This window comes from Mytilus californianus, unplaced genomic scaffold (assembly GCF_021869535.1).
Source record: "Mytilus californianus isolate M0D057914Y unplaced genomic scaffold, xbMytCali1.0.p SCAF_15, whole genome shotgun sequence".
In the NCBI taxonomy this organism is placed as follows: Eukaryota; Metazoa; Mollusca; class Bivalvia; order Mytilida; family Mytilidae; genus Mytilus; species Mytilus californianus.
In genome coordinates this window covers 6,446,692-6,468,984 of record NW_026262637.1, presented here as the reverse complement: position 1 = coordinate 6,468,984, position 22,293 = coordinate 6,446,692, and the positions used below count along the sequence as shown (strand labels likewise).

The following is a 22,293-nucleotide window of genomic DNA, read 5'->3' as shown; positions in this document are numbered from 1 at the left end:
AAATCAATTTAAGTCTTTAAACAAAAGTTATGTAGACATGAACATAGAACAAAAAGTAGTAAAAGCACTGTTCCTTTGCTTTGAGTTTTACAACAGTGTTTATTGATTTTGTGTCATGAATTGTTAACTGTATCCCTTCTTTTCCATTAGAAATGTACAACAATTATTGGCACCAGAATGTTTGTTATCCTTTTATATATGATTTTACATTTCAACATAGATATCATTGGAATATTATACATTGTTTTATTCACACTCCTTTTAATAATAACAGGATCCACCCCTTACACTTAATGTTTGTATTCTTTATACATTGTTTTTGTAATTAAAAATTGCCATGACAATACTAGTTTCACTAGTTATTTAATTGTTTATCACTAAATTCTTTGTGTCAATGTGCCATGAAGGTACCAAACTACAAAACTTGTAGGTTTGATAATAATGTAATTGAAATAATCAACAGGAGTTGCATACATCCACATCAATTAGACTCTGGTACATTGGGATTATCTCCCTTTGTCCTAAACCAGATTAGATTAAAATGAAAGCCTACAAATCCAAAAATGACTCTTACTTATGTTTTAGGAAATTAAATCATATAAGTGATGGTATTGGTATATTGTCTATATTTTGTCCTTAACATGCATGTTATATGACTACTAAATCATTCCTTCAACTGAACATTTATCTTTACAATGAATGTCTTAAAATTATCTCCCCTAACACAATTAATTAAACTAAGTGAAAATGATTGACATTGTAGTGGTTTGTTGAAACTTACTACAGTTCTGTTATTGACTTGTATAACTTCATCACCTTTCTCTATCTTCCCACATAAATCAGCCGGAGACTACAAACATTTAAAATAGTACAATAACAGCTTTATAGTATAGATTTGTTTTCCAAGAAAATTTTGTTACATAAATAAGTATTATTCTATGCCTTTGCCATTTCATATACTAATAATCATTCATGTAAACTTTACCTTTTTTTTATGACAGTATAAACTGATCAGATGTTGTTCAATTAATTTCTACATGACAAGTATATACAGCCCAAATAACAATGTTGATAATATTCAATAAATAATGTGAAAAACTATTGCATACAGGAAGATTACAAAGAGCTTATGAATTGTAATTTTGATATTTCTATAGAATTGATTGTGTGTATTTGTAATTGATTCTAATAGACTAAACTGTGAAATTAACTAAAGATATTTCAGGAAATGTTACATATCAATAACTTAATACAATGTCATAATAATTCTCAAGCTATCTTGTCACATCTTATTACAAGAATAAAATTTTTAAAAATGTATAAATTTAGAGTAGATTCACAAAATATAAATGTCCTGGATCACCTACCATTTCCTTGATTCCACCAACTACATGGATACCATAATACGCTGACTGTATAGTTATTCCCTGTTAATATAATCAATTTATAGCAATTTCAAATAATCAAAAGGCCTTACAGGAAACATACATGATCATGATGATCAAACATTATATTTATTTAACTGATACTTAGGTTCCACAGTCTGTAAATATTCAAACTGCTGTTTTTCAATGTGTTACAAATAGGTTATAGATACAAAATAAATGGCTGGAGTTATAGAGTGTACAGAAATTTATCTTATCAGTAATAGTTTAGAAGAGTGTGTACTATCTAATATAGACAACTTTCAAATTTGTGCATTTTCATGTAAATTTCCTATGTCACAATACTTATTTTATTAAGTAACAGTAAGAACTGATTATTAGATGGCATTGTTTAAGATGCTTGACCTCAGGTCAACCTAGTATATAACTCATTCCTAAATAAATGTGGATAGTGTCCACATGTGGACACAGATGATGCCCCCGCTTGCATATCATATAGTTATAAAGGGACATAACTGAAGAACGGCAAAAATTTTGTGGTAATAAGCATTGTGTGTAAGTCTCATAACATTTGGTTGAGGCTAACTTAAGTAGAGAACCGAAACTAAAAATTCAGCAATTTTTCTATTTGTAAACACGCATAACTCTAGAACTGTTGTGTATAAGTTTTATAACATTTGGTTGAGACAAACTAAAGTTAGAGAATGCAAACGAAAAATTCCGCAATTTTTATGTTTATAAAGGGACATAACTCAAGAATGGTAAAAGTGTCGCCACCAAATTTGTACTTAATCTGTATTATGTAGTAATAAGCATTGTGTATAAGTTTCATAACATTTGGTTAAGGCAAACTAAAGTTAGAAAATGGAAACAAAAAATTTGTACTTGATCTTAGTTTTGTGGTAATGAATATTGTGTATAGGTTTCATAATGTTTGGTTGGGGCAAACTTAAGTTACAGAATGGAAACTAAAAATTTAGCAATTTTTCGATTTATAAAGGGGCATAACTCAATAATGGTTAAAGTGACACTACTCAAATTCAACTTGATCTGTGTTTTATCAGTGGAAGTCAAAATTAAACATTGCATATATAGTATAAAGCATTGATTGTAGTTGATTCAACTATAATCATGGACAAAGGAAGATAACCCCAATTTTAAAAATTACTTGATATTTAGAAGAAATTATTTATAAAGGGGCATAACTCTAGAACCGTTAAAGTAACACCGCCAAAATTAAAAAACAAAATCTGTGTTTTGTGGTAATAAGCATTGTGTATTAGTTTTATAACATTTGGTTGAGGCAAACTCAAGTAAGAGAACTGAAACTAAAAATTTTGCAATTTTTTCCATTTATAAAGGGGCATTACTCTAGAACGGTTAAAGTGACGCCACCAAAATTCAAACTTGATCTGTGTTTTGTGGTAATAAGCATTGTGTATAAGTTTCATAACATTTAGTTGAGGCACACTTAAGTTAGAGAACGGAAACTAAAAATTTTGCAATTTTTCCATTTATAAAGGGGCATTACTCTAGAATGGTTAAAGTAACGCCACCAAAATTCAAACTTGATCTGTGTTTTGTGGTAATTAGCATTGTGTATAAGTTTCATAACATTTGGTTGAGGCAAACTTAAGTAAGAGAACTGAAACTAAAAATTTTGCAATTTTTTCCATTTATAAAGGGGCATAACTCAAGAATGGTTAAAGTGACACCACCAAAATTCAAACTTGATCTGTGTTTTGTGGTATAAGCATTGTGTATAAGTTTCATAACATTTGGTTGAGGCAAACTCAAGTTAGAGAACGGAAACCAATTATGGGACGTACGGACGTACGTACAGACGGACAAGGGTAAAACTTAATGCCCCCACAGCTACATAAAAACAACACGAGATTGGTGTATTAACTAAAGAACTTATCATAAAGTAAAAGGAAAATAATACATCGTCATTCACCAATTAAACTGTCTGTTTGAATAAAGATATAATTAATTGGAATAATCTGAATACAATCATACACTTTATAAATTTCTCTGAATAACAAAACACACACCAGTACATACGATTCAAACATTCAACATATTTTGACACCTTTTCTCTTTTCAAAAATCATTTGCTTTCAAAAAAATTAAAATACTTACCAGTTCTTCTCCTGGTTTCTTCCTAATGATGGCTATCTCTAATGATGTTGGCTGTATCACCAATGGGTCTCTGTTCTTAATAACTAATTCATCACACACCTTCGACAAGTTGTCACACTGTTAAATATAATTCATGCAGTCAATAGAAGTTAACAAATTCCTTAAGGGTTCCACAGTACCCCCGTGATTTGACTGCTATCACTGCTGTAAAAGTGTAATGTTGACTCCCAAAAATTAAATCAGTAAAATTCAGATAAATGAATAAAAACAATTCTAAATTTTCTTCAGACATTATTTCTTTATCATAAAAAAAAAGCTTTTTCCCAAAGGTTTTTAAAATTCTATGAAGGTTTGACAAAGTTATAAATGTTGAACAAACTTGATTACAGACTGTATTAAGTGTTAACTGAAAAAAAAACAAGTCTTTTTATCAGTAAAATATGGAAAATTGAAATAAAAATATTTCCAAAATTTATTCTGGATTTAGTCTTTTGATCATGAAAAAGCTTTGGTCCAAATTTTATCAATTGAAATAACATTTTACAAAGTTATTGATGTCTGAAAAACCTTAACCTTAAGACTGTATCTTGATGTTACTGTCAAAGATATATAAGTTTTTTTGTCAGTAAAATACAGAAATGAAGAAAATTATTTTCAAAAGTTTGCTCTGTATACTATCTTTTGATCATAAAAAAAGCTTCTGTCCTACATGCAGTTTCACAAGGTGTGACGAAGTTATTGATGTTAAAAATAAATGGAGAATGATGCTTGCATATAACCTCATTAAGAGACGTAACTAGAGAGCTGTAAAAGTGACACCATTCAAATTTGAACTTGATCTGTGTTTTAAGGTAATAAGCATTGTGTATAAGTTACATAATATTTGGTAGAGGCAAACTAAAGTTAGAGAACAGAAACGAAAAATTCACCATTTTTTCCATATATAAAGAGAATGGGAACTATTTTAGGGATGACTTATGTACAGACGGATGTATGTACGGACAAGGGTAACACTTATTAAACCCTCTGACGCTGCTAGACATAAAAAACTTGAACCTAAATGTTGATGCTGCTGCTGACAGAATGTAAGATCATTAAAGTCTTGTTTCTGCTACATAATGTTGCAAACTCGACAAAAAGGAGAAGGTACACATATGACAAGGCTACTTTGTAAGTGGCTTAAATTCGAAAATAAAAAAGTATTATAAATCTTACTCAATTACATCCTTCATATAATCATAAGACATTAGCTATAGTCTAATAGAGACCAGTATTTAATTTAATCAATCATGGCTATTGTCTATCATGTCTAGTAGATTACATAGATCTACAAATAGATTAGAAAACATACATGTATCGACATGTATATCTATTAGCAAGGCTGCTCAGAGAAATCTTTATAAAATAAACTGTTGATACAGAGATATGTGTTGCCTATCGGCATAAAATTCAGAAAAAGACAATCTGATGGACAGCAAGATGGCTTATTAATTCACAGTCACTGGACCATGATCAGGGCCTGAAAATGGTTGACAAACTGAGATGTTCAGACAGTAATGTAACTTTATAGAAAATATCGTTGTTTATTGGAAGTAGATCCTATCAAACTGACTTAAGCAGAAAACTTAACATTGAAAATTGCTAATTAATTCAAAGTCACTGGACCATGTCCTAGGGGGCAGGGCCTCAAAATAGTCGCTAATCTGATATGTACTGATAACAATGCAACTTCATATAAAATATCATTGATCTATCACAAGTAGATCCTATCAAAGTAACTTAAGCAGAAAACATAACATTGAAAAGTGCTAATTAATTCAAATTCAATTTACCATGTTCTAGGGGTCAGGGACTCAAAATAGTCGTTAAACTGATATGTTTTGATAGTAATGCAACTTTATATCAAATATCAATAATCTATCACATGTAGTTCCTATCAAACCAACTTAAGCAGAAAACTTAACAATAGTTGACGCCAGAGCCATCACCGTTGCTGGAAAAGCAATCCCTATTTTCGTTGCAGACGAGACAAAAAATGAGATGTGGTATGATTGCCAATGAGAAAACTATCAACCAAAGTTCAAATGCAGAGGATATTTTACCATGTATTTCTATAGTTATATATACTTACTGATTTGATAATATTATTTTCTATATCAGTAAGTTGTGTCTCACGCTGGGAATTAGACACTAGTTCTATCCCAATCTTCACAATACTATTCCTTACTAGACACAATTCATAAATAGCCTCAAATGGAGTTCTAAAAATATACATCACATAACCATTTACAAATATTATAACAATAAAATGAAGGAGTACCTGGTTTAAACTATTTACAGTCATAGGCAATACTTGTACAAGTAATTTTTATATACTTGAAGATGTAATATTTACTTTTATAAGGGAATTTGTAAGATTTTATTCATCTTTTCAAGATTTTAATTGTCTCCCTTTATGCTTCTACAAAAAAATTACTCGTACAAGTAATCTAAAATGTTTAAAAAATCTGAAATTTTCAAGTTTTGGGGGGTCAAATTAAGCCTAACAATGTTTTGATGGTTTGCTTAGTATTTTTCAATAAGATTTCAACCTTTAGTCTCAAGAACTAAACAAAGAAATCTATTGTGCACAGATGTAAAGTAACTCTGCAAGGCTTTTAAAAATTGTTCCATAGAGTTCTGTGAAATAAATGAGCAGTATTTTGAAAATTAGTAAAATGCCATATTTATTGTTTATGAAATAATTCTTTTATGAAAAGTAAAGACTACCATTACTTACAGCCAATTTTACCCCCAAATTTCCAATGTATACAAGATATCAGCAGTAGTCCTTTTGGCCATTCCAATAATAATATATTGACTTAGGGACTTAAACGTATGAAGACCTATTTGTAAGTACTTTCAATTCCATTAATTGAAGTGACAGATTAAGTTTGCAAATGGAGATAACTCTAGCAGAATTACATACTCCATCTATGGAGAATCAACAAAGCTGTGAGAAAAAACACTCCTATACCTGTATTATTTCAATTTTCAAATAACAACACTCACCTGTCAAGCCAGTTTACAATACTTTTAAGACTGGTGATAAGATCAGACACAGAGGACAAAATATTGACAGAAAGTTTATCATGTGAGGTGGAATGTTTAGATACATTAGCAGCATTAGGATTGTTTTCTGATGAGCTCGCCTGAACCTCTCGCTGTAAACTCTTGGCTTTACACCCAAGCTGTAGAGCAAGGTACTGCAGGTTCTCTGTATCATAACCATATCTCTGAAATAAAATGTCTTAGTATTAGATCATCTGAAGATACGAATATTCAATTAGTAATAGAAAGTATATTCAGCCTTATATGGCATCATGACTTTTGTTTTCATGACCTCATGTATACAAGTATGGGTTATGTTCATTGTTGAAGGTCATAAGATGACCTATAATTACTTGCATCCACATCCTTAGGCCTTGGTCAATACATGTAGTTGTCTCATTGGCAATCATACCACATAAGTATATCAAAGGAGCACTAATCTCACTCTGTACAAGTCACTACACAGTAAATGTAATATGTCCTTAGTATGGGTTCATGTCTTGATCAGATTACTACGAAAACTGCACAGTACTCTCACTATGCTCAACTAGAGATTTAAAATTTCAATATTAATACAAGGGGATGTAAAGTATTAGTCAATCAGACATTAACCCACAAACAAAAGAACAAACATTTAGAGCGACAATATCAAGTAGTTTAGAGATTTTAAAATTTTGTACAAAAGCAAGGTTGCATTTTTATAAGACACAGCATACATTCTGTCAATGATGCTTCTAAGTAGCACTAAGACTAATTACAACAAAGAAACACCTAACTTCAAGGCTAAGATATAAAAGTTACCAATGTTTTAAGGAGATCAACAGCTTCCAGAATAAGTTCCTGATGACCAAGTTTGTTTATTCCTATTTTTTCTAAGTCATAGTGAGTCAACATTAATAGTTTCCGTCCCCCTATGCCATGCTCTAGTATCAGATCAGCATACTGGGGTGTGGCTTCATCCAGTCCTACAAAATAAAATACTTCAAATCATATCAACATACAGGAAAGAATATTTCAATATGTCTTGAGTTGAGAAAAATAGTTTAAGCTGTTTGTGAGAACAGTCAATAAAATGCATAAATTCATCAGGACAACTGATCAACCAGTTTAACGGAATTTTACAAAAGGTTAAGATCAATGATAATAAAGTACTAATCTTTAGAAACAAAATCAGACAAAACTGTACACTTTCCGTAATCATGTGACTATATATTTTCAAAAAAAAATGTTTGCATTAACTATGAGTTGTAAAACTAACTAACTACTTATAAATATGAATTCACTGGGTAATTTCCCTGGTTGTTCAGTGACTAATTCACAGGGATACTCGACCAATTGCTGTAGGTTGATTAATTTGTCAATACAGCAAAGAAAAGTGCAATAAAGATATTTTTTAGAAAAAAAAAAAAAAAAAAAGAAAAATATGTCTATAATCTTAGTACCTTAATTACAGAGTGAATCTGTGAAAGGACAAAAGAGAACAAGTATATACATGTATACTGATTCTAAGAGACTTTAATACTGTTTAAAGTTAAAAAGTCTACCTCTGGTATCTTTTTTAATACTAGGCAGTCAAATGTTTTACACATGCTTATTAGCAAGGAAGACTGTTGCTAAATGTAATAATAGACCACTTTAGAGTTATGTCCTGACTCCTTCACTAGAAAAGTTCGTCAATTTTGTGCGCCTTTAGTTTTAAACATATATTTCATGTATTTATTTATAGTGGATTGGGAAACAAGTTATTACAACTTATATTAATCCCTTTCCACTTTTGTGCCCCTTTGTGACGTCAATTACCAGATAGTCATGCATGACAGTGGTATTCGCCTGTATCCCTGCTCTATTAAAGTTCATCAAGCGTCTTTGTGATTGTCAAAATGAAGGATAAACTAGAAATAATATTTGTTCAGAAAGTACTTAATCACAATTCCCTAATGATAGCAGTGCTGAATATCAACTATAAGAATTTAATTTGCTGAATAATTTGTGCAATATAGCATTATCATTTTTTCAAACCCATCGCTCAACATACAAACGGAAGTGATGACGCCCCCAAACACACAAGGATATCAGACTTGACTGTATATATGTTTTTATTCTTCTGTTCTTAAACTATCTGTCAGCTGTTCTCTACTTTTATCTTATCATTTTTTATGAATTGTAAGAAAGTCGTCTTAAATTCCAACAGAATCCCATCTTTTGAATGAATAGTAAATCAGGTCATGCTAAATGAAAATATCAAAACTCAGTTGAGTAATTACATGACATATCAAGCATCGTAAAATTAGAAATCAAACAATCACCTTGTTCCCTTTTATAAAGTTGATGTTGTCTTAATTGCATTCAATTATTGAGTGTCATGCCAGTATTTGTTCTTTGTCACTTCAAATATGTTCATATATTTGTACCACCCCAACCCAATACTAACTGCCTATACTGACTAGTTCTTTATAGACTTTCATTTAGCAGTTTTGAAAAATATATAAGCAGTTTTTAGACAGTTCTATTGACTTTCATTTAGCAGTTTTGAAAAATGTATAAGCAGTTTTTTAGACAGTTCTAGCCAGTTTCGAAAAATAAGCAGTTTATTAAAATTGTCTATCATGACAATTTAGATTTTGAATTAGACAGTTTGGAAAACTGCCAAATTACATGTATCCAGTAAAAAAATTAAGCAGTTACCATTGCCTCCCTATTCATGCTATTAGAAAATAATGGTGGTTTCAAATTGTAAGTTTGAAGTTTGTTACTTAACAAGTGGAGTTCTGATAAATTCATGATTTTTTTTCAGTTTTTAAAATACTTAATGTTACAATCATATATACCTCTGATATTTATCATGTTTATACGGAATTGTATCCCCTGACTAAAGTACTGCTTATGATCAGTTCATATAAAGAGAGTTCATCATGTTTATCAACTGTTGAACTTTCATGTACATGTCCATGAACCATATACATTGTAATAAACATTTTGATTTCATGAAAAATTTGTGTATAATAGCTATAGATTGATGAATTTTAATGATTGGATGAACTATCACATGAGTTTATTGAATCCAAATACCACTCTGACAGTTGACATGTCCAAGTACCATATGAACAATGATGAAGAACTATAAAAATTATTTTCAAACAAAATATTCCTGAAATTTCATGATTGAATGAACTGTCAGGAACTGTGGACGATTTTTAGTAATTGTTACATTCATCATGTTTATTGAAAATTATTTTATTTTTGTAAAAAGTTGATACAACCATGCATTTTAATTTTGACTTTTAAAAATATATGAAAAATAAATTCAAGAACTGATCATGTTGATATATTTTATAAGAGTCAACAACAGATGTTTATCATTTAATACATGTATGTTAGTGTCAAATAACATTAATTTACGTGTACATGTATGTTAGTGTCAAATAACATTGATTTACATGTACATGTATGTTACAGTTTTATATTACATTGATTTAAATTACAGTTGGTTTTCCCATTTGACAAATGAAGTACATGTATTTACCAGTACTGGAGTTGTCAAAAAACAAATAAATTTATCATGTATAATATAAAATTAATGTGTTTTTTTCAATCATATTCATTCAATCAAGTAAATCTTCTTCAGTTTGTATGGCATGTTTATGATCTCTTTCTAGGTGACAATTATGACCATTTAATACATGAATATGTATATAAACTCATGGGCTGTTTGTTTTGTTGGGTTGCTTATCTAACTGATATACCTACCAAACATCTTTATAAATGCAATGTAATTAAACAATAAAGGGCCCCAAAAATGACTAGTGTAAAACCATTCAAACAGAAAAACAACAGTCTAATCTATATAAAAATTGAGAAAAGAGAAACACGTATGAACCACATCAACAAATCACAATCACTGAACAACAGGTTCCAGACTTCGGTAGGACAGGTGCAAACAAAAGCAACAGTAAATACTTTCATTTATATATATATACCTTTTTTAACTTTATTACACTTTTCATGCTTTTATACATGTAGTAATGATGTTTTTATAAAAAAAAATTTAAAAGGATCTGTAGACATGGTAGATGGAATTTTAAGAAATCCTGATTTTTAGCAAATGAAAATGTATTATTTTGTTGCTTTTACATTCTATCCCTTTTCAGGTTCTTTTTTTTATAAACATAGATTATATCTCTTGAAATCTATATAATCAACTAATGATACAGGACAGGAACCTATTTATGATATTCAGATGTAGTTCAACAAGTTCTAAATGCATCCAAATTTAGTCATGTTAGTAAAATCAAGAAAAATTAACAATGACGATGAAAAGATTTAAATAATAGGACCTAGTTTTACAAAAAGTGTTTATTATTCTTGTCTTCACAAGCCAAAAATGCCTTGTAACAGGAGATGTTTGTGGATTGTTTAAACGAAAGCAGAGACACAGTTTTCTGCAAGCAAAATGGTGTTAGTCTTGTTTTGAAATGCATGATTAAATTAAATTACTAGTTGATTGCTTTTTTTATGAGATACATGCCTTTGTCAATCACTTAGACATTATTTTTTTATCGTTCATTTTGCATTATAGATGTGGAGGTATATATGTTGATCTACTTTAAAGGGGCACTAGCTACGAGATATATAAATCAAAGCACGAAAGCGCTGTAAAGGCAGTTAATTACAGGTTGTGTGTATTTTAAGTCCAGTTATATCATTATCTTGCATAGTACAGTGTACTTATCAGAGGTGGCTTTCAGTATTTAAGATTTAGAGTTCTCTAATGATATTGAATAAGTTTTATGAATGTCATATTCTGAGCACTATATGAAGGCGATTGTTCTCACTTGTTTATGAACTAGTGCATTATGTCCAGTTTGTACCTTTTTTATCTATGTTTATAGTCAAATTAGTTATCAAAGGTACCAGGATTATAATTTAATACGCCAGACGTGTGTTTCGTCTACATAAGACTCATCAGTGACGTTCAGATCAAAATAGTAACAAAGCCAAACAAGTACAAAGTTGAAGAGCATTGAGGACCCAAAATTCCAAAAAGTTGTGCCAAATACGGCTTAGGAAATCTATTCCTTGGATAAGAAAATCCTTAGTTTTTTCATTGGCAATCATAACACATCTCCTTATTTATATAATGATCTATATTCAACGACCTCAGGTACAAAAAAAATGTATGTAACTAAACTATGATGGGAAACCTTTGACTTCTTTCTTTATATAAACTTTTGATTTGGTACCATAGAACTATGTAGAGTAAATGTACATTGCAACATGTCAACTCTTTCAACTCCAAGCAAAATTATATTTCCAAGCATAAAGTAATTTATGAATGAAATAAAATGCTCCGCTGGGGCGCAGCTTGATACGACCGCAGAGGTCGAACCCTGAACAGTTGGGGCAAGTATGAACACAACATTCAAGCTTGATTCAGCACTGAATTTGGATTGTAATTAAATATTTGACACAGCATAGGTTTCTGACACAGAATGAAAGTGGTCTAAGATACTTAAAAAAATTTAATTTACCTATTCAAACCATATCATTATTATTTGCTTTTATATATAAATCAGAAATAACCAATTTAAAATGGAAAATTTTAAAGAAAAAAAAGGAAAAAGAATCCCCCCCAAATTTTTTGAACCCCCTTATGATTCATCACCCCAAAACTCTATCCCAGCCTTCCCTTTGTGGTATGGTACCTTGCAGTACAATTTCAGAGAGATCCATACACTTGAACACATGTTATTGTCTGGAAACTAGAAAAATGCTTGTTTTTTGGCCCCTTTTTGGTCCCAAATTCCTAAACGTTTAGGGCAATTACCCCCAAACTCAAACCCAGCTTTCCCTTTGTGATATGGAACCTTGTAGTACAATTTCATAAAGATCCATACACTTACACACAAGTTATTGCCATGAAACTAGAAAAATGCTTGTTTTTTGCCCCTTTTTGGCCCCTAATTCCTAAAATTTGGAGGCAATTACCCCCAAAATCAATCCCAGCATTCCCTTTGTGATATGGAACCATGTGATACAATGTCAGAGAGATCCATAGACTTACACACAAGTTATTGTCATGAAACTAGAAAAATGCTTGTTTTTTGCCCCTTTTTGGCCCCTAATTCCTAAAATTTGGAGGCAATTACCCCCAAAATCAATCCCAGCATTCCCTTTGTGGTATGGTACCTTGCAGTACAATTTCAGAGAGATCCATACACTTGAACACAAGTTATTGTCTGGAAACTAGAAAAATGCTTATTTTTGGCCCCTTATTCCTAAACTTTTTGGGCAATTACCCCCAAACTCAATTCCAGCTTTCCCTTTGTGATATGGAACCTTGTAGTACAATTTCATAAAGATCCATACACTTGCACACAAGTTATTGCCATGAAACTAGAAAAATGCTTGTTTTTTGCCCCTTTTTGGCCCCTAATTCCTAAAATTTGGAGGCAATTACCCCCAAATTCAATCCCAGCATTCCCTTTGTGATATGGAACCTTGTGAGATCCATACACTTACACACAAGTTATGTCTGGAAGTTACAAAAATGCTTATTTTTGGCCCCTAATTCCTTAACTGTTGGTACCATAACCCCCAAAATCAATCCCCACTTTCCTTTTGTGGTATTGAACCTTATTTTAAAATTTTATTGAGATCCATTCACTTAAACTAAAGTAAGAGTGCGAAAACTAATGTGTCTTCGGATGACGACGCCGGACAACGACGACGCCAACGTCATACCAATATACGACCACAAAATTTTTATGCAGTCGTATAAAAAGGAGTTTTTAATTAAGAAATAAACTGATTCGCTGAGCGCAGCTGGATACACCCGCAGAGGTACTACCCTGAACAGCTGGGGCAAAAATGGACACAATATTCAAGCTTGATACAGGTCTGAATTTGGATTGTAATTAAATATTTGACATATTATAGTTTCTGAATAAATGTAGTCAATGAACTTGAAATCGGTTATATGAATTGAATTTATATTCAATTAAAGATTTCTTGCTGTTGTGCAATACTTAATAAATCTGTTGCCAGACTATAAACAAATAAAGTTCAATTTCTTCTCAATGTCATATTTGAAATTTATGAAAATCAATAGGGAGATTACATCAATAGCTATAAATAATTCACCTAAGTTTCATGTGAACTGCTTAAAGCATTTTTGAGTTGTTGTCCAAAAACTGGAAAATACCCCCTTTTTTAATGAATAAAACCCCATAACTCAGAAATGTAAAATCTAAAATTTATAAAATTCTAAAGGGAGCTTACGGATTGATAATTTAGTCTTAGATGCAAGATTTTTTTTTATCAGTTGTTAGTGGCTTTGAACTAGCTGTCAGTAACTGCGAGTACTCTCAGATTTGTACTTAGTGTCTTTTTGTTGTTTGGATGTACAACTACCCGACCACGTCCACTTGTATTTGTATTTATCCATCTGATGAGTTTAGCCTCTTTCAACTGATTTTTATAGTTCTTTCTTATATTGTACTGTTACACCACTGTCCCAGGTTAGGGGGAGGGTTGGGATCCCGCTAACATGTTTAAGCCCGCCACATTCTGTATGTACATGTATGTGCCTGTCCCAAGTCAGGAGCCTATAAAAGTGTAATTCAGTGGTTGTCGTTTGTTTATGTGTTGCATTTTTGATATATTTGTTCATTTTTTTACATAAAATAGGCCGTTAGTTTTCTTGTTTGAATTGTTTTACATTGTCATTTCTGGGCCTTTTATAGCTGACTGTGCGGTATGGGCTTTGCTCATTGTTGAAGGCCGTACTTTGACCTATAGCTGTTAATTTCTGTGTCATTTGGTCTCTTATGCATGTGTGGAGAGTTGTCTCATTGGCAATCATACCACATCTTCTTTTTTATATTTACATCAACAGATATAAAAAATTCACCAAAGTCAAGGTGAGACAACAAAACTTAGTTGTAAGATCTCTGAAATTTTTTACAGGGTACGAGTTTTTCTCATTGTTGGAGATTGTACGGTGACAGTAACACCTGTAACTGCTTAAACCCATTTCTTATGCACTTTAGGTTGATAAACTCACTGAATATCATACCACATCTCCTTATTTTTATATGCATTACAATTTACATGTGCATGTAATTGTAAATATATATATATCAGAACAAAATTCATTGCGTCACTTTTATTTATGCATCCTTTGGCACAATACAAGTTCTAAAATTACACAACATAAAACAACTAAATGTTATTTCAGATGAAAATTTTGTTTCAGTTCCATTCATAGGATTTATTAGAATTTTGTATGTTTTACCAAGTCCAATAATTCGCTCTATGTGACATAGAGACATAGTTGACTAAACCACCAGGTGTCGAACATTCAAGAATTTTCAGTGTTTCTGTTTTTATTTGATGAAAAGGTTGCCTGAGCTCTAGGAGCTTTAGGTTTTATCACGGGATATTCTGTGCTGTCAATAATAATCCAAGTCGTAGGAAACTTTAATTTGAAGTTGGATGGTGAAAATTACCTGACTAAACCACTAGATGGCCAAGTGTTAGCCTCACACCACTGTTTAGACATAAAAACAATCCATGTATACACAATATTCTTAACACTAGATTCAATCTAGAATCTAGACAGTTCAAAGTTGGTTGTATGATGCCTCAATTTCATCAAAGTCATAAAAAAACTGATTTTCAACTGACACCCTATCAATTTGAAAATATATGTATCTCAAACAATGTGCTGCTGGACCAAGTGTGGTCAAAACAAATAAAAATTTAGTATACAACTCTAAACCGGTATAAAAATGCATGGCTGTGTCACGTGTCTTCATTTCAAAATTCTCTGCTGAAAACATAGGCATTGATGGTGTTTGCGTAATTCCATCTGTGAAGCTCAACATTAGCTCGGCAGTTGGTGGTGGACAGTCATAAATCCTTTCTGCAGTATGAATGACTTCTTCAGGAAAACCAACTTTACAATCAAAACTTTCCTCTAGATTTCTACTACAATATTCATCAAGTTTAGTTCTTTTGTTTTCACAGGAAACTGCCCTGATTTTTCTTTTTGCGGACGATTCAGTCTCTTGCTTGGTCCAGGAAAATAGGCTGGGAATTGCAGTAGACTTAAGTCTCTGTATGGTGGGTTTGCGCCCTGAAAAAGGTTATAAAACATTAGATTTTTTATAATTAAATGAACTTCCATTAGCAATGTATACTTTGTACTACCTGGCGAAATATTAACTAGATTTATTCATTACAATCTGGATAAAACTATGTTTGCCTGATTCAATGTATGTTATGTAAATCCAAAGGACAAACAATGAGAGACTTATGCAACAAACGTACATTGTTTGTACCTAAATAACTATAATATAGATGAGAGCATGTCATTGTTTTGTTCCTGTTAACATTGTCATTGATATTTTTCAAGAAAGTCTATGAGGCATAGCTTATGCATTCCTGTCATTACTACATTAGCATAATTACTGCTAAAATAATTCTCAGTATGATATACCTCTTGTAAGAAATCATTATAATTGTAGCAATCACCAAAAAATCTCAAACAGATCACATTGAATCGTAATCCAAAAAATTATGACGTCTTGAATTACCCACCCCCTTTTATTCTAAAACGATAATTGCGGTTGTAAACAGACTTTGGTTTATTCGCATGGAGATTACATATATAACTATATATTTCACAAAGAAAATAGAGTTTTACCATGAATAGTTTCCTGCACGTAGTCTTTTTCAGTAAAACGTGCCTTGCAAACAACAGCTGATTGAGATGGACTCCACGATATCATCGTGTTCTCGTCCAATCTGCGTATGGGCCATGGCGTTGATCCAACTTTTCCTTCTTTTTAAGTCATTTGGAAATGCATGTCCTCCTCTTAAATGACATCCAGGTACACAACAACAAGTACTTGGCATCGTTAATTAAAAATATAACTGAAATAGTTGCACAGTGCAGAAACCGGAAGAAGAGGAACAGGATCCGCTACCACGGCGCCACCTATTCAGGAACGATAATTTGCTACTTTATATAACTGCGAAAATAACGTTAGACGGGTTCACGTGCATAAACAGAAATACGCTTTAAATTGTATAATATAATTCATGTTCAGTCGACCTTTAATTATTATATCAACGACTGAAATGATTTATAAACATCTAGATTGCAGATAACACTCGAAATTAACCCGAGCTCTTTCCACACGGAATTCAAATAATTCTAGTTTGTCAATCGGTTGACTGCTTATAATGCAAAATACTAATATATCAAAAGTTTTTAAAACTAACAAAACACAATGATCGTTTCTCTATTTCCCAATGTAAATGAAATGAAACAAAAAACATTTTATATCGCAATAAGAAGAGGAGAGAATTCAACATTTCCGGATCTACTAGGAGTCTAATGACCCCCCACGTAGATTAGTTGGATATCGCGGAAGGAAGGATTAACCCGGCAACTAGAAAGGCATTAAAGCACTGCCTTTAAAAATCTAAAGTATGATTTTTTTTGTTCAATCATTAATGAAAGTGAAATAATGAAATAATAATTCGCTTTTAGCAACCAGAATTGTTCAATTTTGAAACATTTAGCTAAAAAACATTGATGACGAATTATTCACTTGACCTCATTGAATCCGTATTCATGTGAACCTCAATTTAACCCCTTAGCTAGAGATGGATAACGCATGCATTGTCCGTGTTGGGTTATTTAAAGGAAAAGAATGTCAACATTGAAAGTGAAAGAAGGTAAATCATTTGATTGACTGATTCGATTCACAAAAACTCATTCGTATACGGGTAAAAACGATGATTAAAATATATTTTCAATCTAAAATATGAAATTAAACAGACCTAGAAAAATCCATTTGCACGATTCAGATATCTATTTATATCTATATTTATGTTTAAATCGCTTATATGGTCATCAGAGGTCGTCTGAGGTCAACACAATAGTTAATTAGATGGCGTCTTGACTAAAATACATACGAAACGAAGATACATTTTATCGACCCCGTGCCCTGTAAATTGTTAATTTCAGACTTTTTTATAATTTGGATAAATGTTTTACATGGTTATAAATCAAATATGAGAATTTGTGTCAAATCGATGAACATGAATTTGACAACTAGTGCCCCTTTAATCGAGACTTCAATCTACTGATGAAAAATAAGAAAATTTTAATTTTTACCTGTTGATGCCAACTGTCATGACTGTGACATTTTCTAAGTCTCATCATATACATAATGTATAAAGAAATATTTACTGCCTTTTTTTTAATAATCAAAATTTTGATAGGCATGGACATTAAGAAAAAAACCATTATGGACCAAAACGACCAAGGTCGAAGTGGTGTATGGCAGTAAAGACATTTGTATAAACAGGTTTATGACGTTTCACAAAGCAACTGTTACCTATAGAAGTAAAGCAAGTTGCAAATCTGGCTCATGGTTGTCGTTTATTACATCATGTACATGTACATAGCAGGGTTTATATTCTTATCAGGAACATTGTTATCTTTCCAGTACTTAATATGCAAGAGGGTAGGAATGCCCTTTACCGTCAGGCCTCAAACGGTCATTTTCAGTTACCATTAGCATCAAATTGGTTAAATTTTACCGTGATTCGTCAAGATATCCTGATCAGGATTCGTCAGAGGTCTCAAATAATTATCGTTACCATTATTTGTGGAACAAAATTAAAGTGATTCGTCAAAATCAGTTGATTTTTGAATTTTTACCGTTATTCGTAATGAAGGTACTACCATTACGACCCCCATTTAATTTGCACCGGGATGTTTAACAGCCACGCAGCCATCAATCCAACCTGTGAAATATTTGCTGCTGGGCATTAAACATCCAATCATCAATCAAATCACACATGAGAGTAGTTTAGGGATAAATAAACTCACTTCAATGACAAGGAGGGGGCCTTGGTGGCCAAGTGGTCTAAGTAGTTCTACTACTGTAATCACTAGCCAGTCAACACTGAGGTTGTGAGTTCGAACCCCGCTCGTGCGGGTGCACTCGACTCCAATCTTAATTGACTAGGATTGCCAGTTTTCCTATCGAAGGTCGGTGGTTTTCTCCGGGCACTCTGGCTTCCTCCACCAATAAAAACTGACCGCCACGATATAGCCCAAATGTGGCGCTTAAAAGTGGCGTTAAAACACCAATAATCAATCAATCAATCAATGACAAGGACTTTTGTTACAATAATTCATCTTGATTGAATCACCATTAAATCATAGTGTTTTATTTGCCTATCAATTAAATTCTAACTGAGAGTGCAGGGAAAACCAGGTGTGTGATTTCAAGTCTTTCAGAATGCGCCAGTTGGTCGTACGTAACTATCAAATATAAACACAATCCTACTTCACAGACATAACATATTTTCTATACCTTTGATCCAATCAGAAACTAATGCTGGACTCCAGTTTTCATATAAAATATGATTGACGAATGTCATCGCCATTCCGACAGCTGCATTAGCATAGTGTTTTCGGACTTTTTCCTAACGCGAAATGTAAAAACAATTTACATCCGAACGATTGATGTAAATAAAAAGGGACATAACTCATTTCCCGCGATTAATCTGGTGAAATGATCAATAACACTTTTACCTCGCTTTTTTTTTTACCAAGAGCTTCACAAATCTAACATAACTTCTTGGTTCTCATTTGTTAAGAAATTATTAGAAGTTTTTGAAATTAAACAAGAAGTAAAACATTTTGGATATAAATCTTTGAATATATATAACAAATTAATTCACACTAAATATTTAAACAATGATTGGTATGTTAGCCCAAAAAGTGCTTCTAATGGAAAATTATTTAATTATATGAAATTTAAACTAAATTTTGGCTATGGAAATTATCTCTCTTTGGTTAAAAACTATGAATTCAGAAGAGCTATTCGTATCTCTGCTCATAAGCTTCAGAACTATAAAGGGCCGTTTTTCAAATATCACACGAAATGAAAAAATTTGCAAAAAAATGCTCCTCTGGCTGTGGTGAAGATGAAATCCATTTTTTTTAAATTCATGTGAAAAAATTTAACTCTAAAAGAGTTGCTCTCTTTGACCTTGTTTGCCATAATTAAAATACAAAACTTTACTTTACAGGACAAACAGCAAAAATTCATATATTAAGTTATTAAGCTGTGAAGACAATCAGGTTCTTAATGCTGTTGGAAAATATATTCAAGTCAATATGAGTTAGATTTATTTATTTCGCATATAAATATATCATATACTATGATATACAAGGGCTTTTTTACAGTCTAATTGTATTGTTATTGTGTATTTAAATTCTATGTATCTGCTAATCAATGTTTCTTTTTCCTTATACATGTATTTTCCATATGCCCCTAGTGGGCCCTTAAATTGTAATAAAATATATCTTATCTTATCTTATCTTATCTATATAATGTATAATTTGGCACCTCTTGAATTTTTACATCCAGATTCAGATTCAATATTTTATTATCCACCTTAAATCATTCCCCCCCCCCTTCCCCACTAAAAATTAAAGAAAACAAACAAATTTCTCTGTAACCATCAACCATTTCATATAAGGGGGTCGGCACGCATAGTCACCGATTTTCCTGAACTTAGCCAAAACATGTTATCAGGTAAAAAAGTAAGAAAAATGTCAAAATGTTGCTTGGCCACGGTTGACATGGCAACCAAGTAAATGAGTTTTCCCGTACATTTTGAGGAATTTAGCATCGAAAAAACAACTACTTTGGAGTCATTCGGAAACAAAACCAGATTTTATTTAATGATATTTGATAATATTTATCAGAAACATGATACTTAACAAACAAAACAGTAATGTCATATATAAAAAATATTTTTGCAGGAACCAGTAATTAAACAGCTAAAGAGAAGAAGATGGCAAAGGATTCACCACACCTTGTCCGTCCTTGCTTTTTATCTGTATTACTAGGCCACGGTGAGAAGCGACTGTGGTAGCCCGATGCTCCACAAGAAATGAAGAAGACTAAGTCAAGCAAGTATGTCATATGAATATTTACCGAAACGAAATATAGAGTGTAAAATATTAAACGCCTTTCTAAAGGAATTTATTGGTATATAAACTCGACCAATTCACTAACAAACAAATAAAAGTCCAAAATACTGTACATATATTAACAAGTTCAATAACTGATAAAATTATATGTATATTCGTTAGATACATGTGTGTGTGTGATCAATCCTCAGAATAGTCCGACTGTTGGTGTCAAATTTAGGGCAATTACAGATAATCAAAAAGATTTAGAAAATGTAGGTTTTAAAAATATGCTCCCTTCTGAAGTAGTCGGATATCTTTTTTAAAGATAGTACTTGTTTTAGAATGACATTTATGTGAATGTATTTTCGAGATTCGAAATTATTTGTACTAACCTTTTTTTTTTTTGTGACTATTGGAACTTTTATATAAAAGATGCATTATATCAAATATACCATATACTTAGTTTACTTGCTATGATTTGCATTTGAATATTTATTCAATTTAGAACAAGTACTTAAATTGTATATGAAGCTGCAATAAACTTTTTTTTAATGACAATGGAAACATTATATATATCAAAATACAATTTGTGTGCCGAGAAAGCATTAATGCACAAAAAAATAAATAAAACTAAAACTGATGAATGAAATAAAAATCACACTTTCGAACGTTCTACAGATTTAGTGCCAGTTACCTTAAGACATTTTCAGTTTTTCTAAAACAATTTTGAACATGAGCTGCCGGTAACTAGTTTGTTGATTTTTTAAATGACATTTTATGGGTTCGAAGACCAGTTGCCGTCACTTATGAATCTAGTTCCTAGATTATAGCAATGTCATATTAATTTGAAAATTATTGTGATATTTTGCTATTATGTGGCTTAAAAGTAGAAGGTTTGTTAAATGAACCAATAATTTTGTATTTGCGTCCATAGATTCTGAATCTATTGGACATTAGCTTTATCTGAACTGATCTCAAATTCATTTTTGAATCACCTGAAATCGACAAATTGCTCTGTATTGAAGATGATCATAGAATAAATAAAGAACTATTTTATTCTTTTGAAAGAAATGATTTGTCCAAACTCCAAAGTAAATGTTGCTATTGCTTTGTCTGGAAACGGACACATATCTAGAATCAACGTCATGTCCCCGTACACGTTTCCTACCACGATGTATTACAAGAATAAAAAAAATCAGGATCAAATAAAGCTGATTTGTTTTAAATAAAATAAATTAAGAGTATTTGTATGAAAGAGAGGCGAAAGATACCAAACAGATAGTCAAACCCATAAGGCGAAAAAATATTGATAACGCCATGGCCCAATAAAAGAAAAAGACAAAAAGACATACGATAGTACAAAACGCAACATAGAAAACTAAAGACTGAGAAACACGAACTTCACCAAAAACCTGGGATGACCTCAGGTGCTTCGGAAGGGTAAACAGATCCTGCTCCACATGTGGCAATTGTCGTGTTGCTGATGTAAGTACAAACCCGGTGATAAGTCTAACTCGGTAGGTCACAATCGGGGAAAAGGGGAAGGGATTGTGGTTACGACATTTGGAACATATTCGTCGTCATCTGTGAAAGAGATATTTCATAACGTTTATTGAACAACACGTTATGGTGTTCGTAAAATTTACGGATGCTATTAAATTCAAC

General features: G+C 31.8%; 2 protein-coding genes across 5 annotated transcripts in view; both read right to left on the bottom strand.

The window, feature by feature from the left end:
• LOC127725276 (CNK3/IPCEF1 fusion protein-like) overlaps window positions 1-19,121 on the bottom strand; it is an 83,549-nt gene extending 64,428 nt beyond the window's left edge. For 3 of the 4 annotated variants that reach the window (XM_052232148.1, XM_052232149.1, XM_052232151.1), the window contains exons 1-7: window positions 19,016-19,121; window positions 7,419-7,582; window positions 6,579-6,802; window positions 5,659-5,788; window positions 3,528-3,644; window positions 1,368-1,427; window positions 782-850 (exon numbers count right to left, since the gene is read on the bottom strand). In XM_052232148.1, the coding sequence (XP_052088108.1) occupies window positions 782-850; window positions 1,368-1,427; window positions 3,528-3,644; window positions 5,659-5,788; window positions 6,579-6,802; window positions 7,419-7,582; window positions 19,016-19,088 (837 nt within the window). In that variant the 5' untranslated portion in view covers window positions 19,089-19,121. Of the gene's footprint in view, window positions 1-781; window positions 851-1,367; window positions 1,428-3,527; window positions 3,645-5,658; window positions 5,789-6,578; window positions 6,803-7,418; window positions 7,583-9,445; window positions 9,545-19,015 lie in introns of those variants that run through there. The other variant, XM_052232150.1, reaches the window with a different exon arrangement.
• On the bottom strand, window positions 14,779-16,979 carry LOC127725281 (uncharacterized). Its single transcript, XM_052232176.1, has 2 exons — window positions 16,324-16,979; window positions 14,779-15,753 (listed from the first exon to the last, which is right to left on the bottom strand). Exons 1-2 carry the CDS (start codon window positions 16,406-16,408, stop codon window positions 15,239-15,241), a joined length of 600 nt encoding a protein of 199 aa, XP_052088136.1. The 5' UTR covers window positions 16,409-16,979; the 3' UTR covers window positions 14,779-15,238.
• Window positions 19,122-22,293: the final 3,172 nt, after the last annotated feature.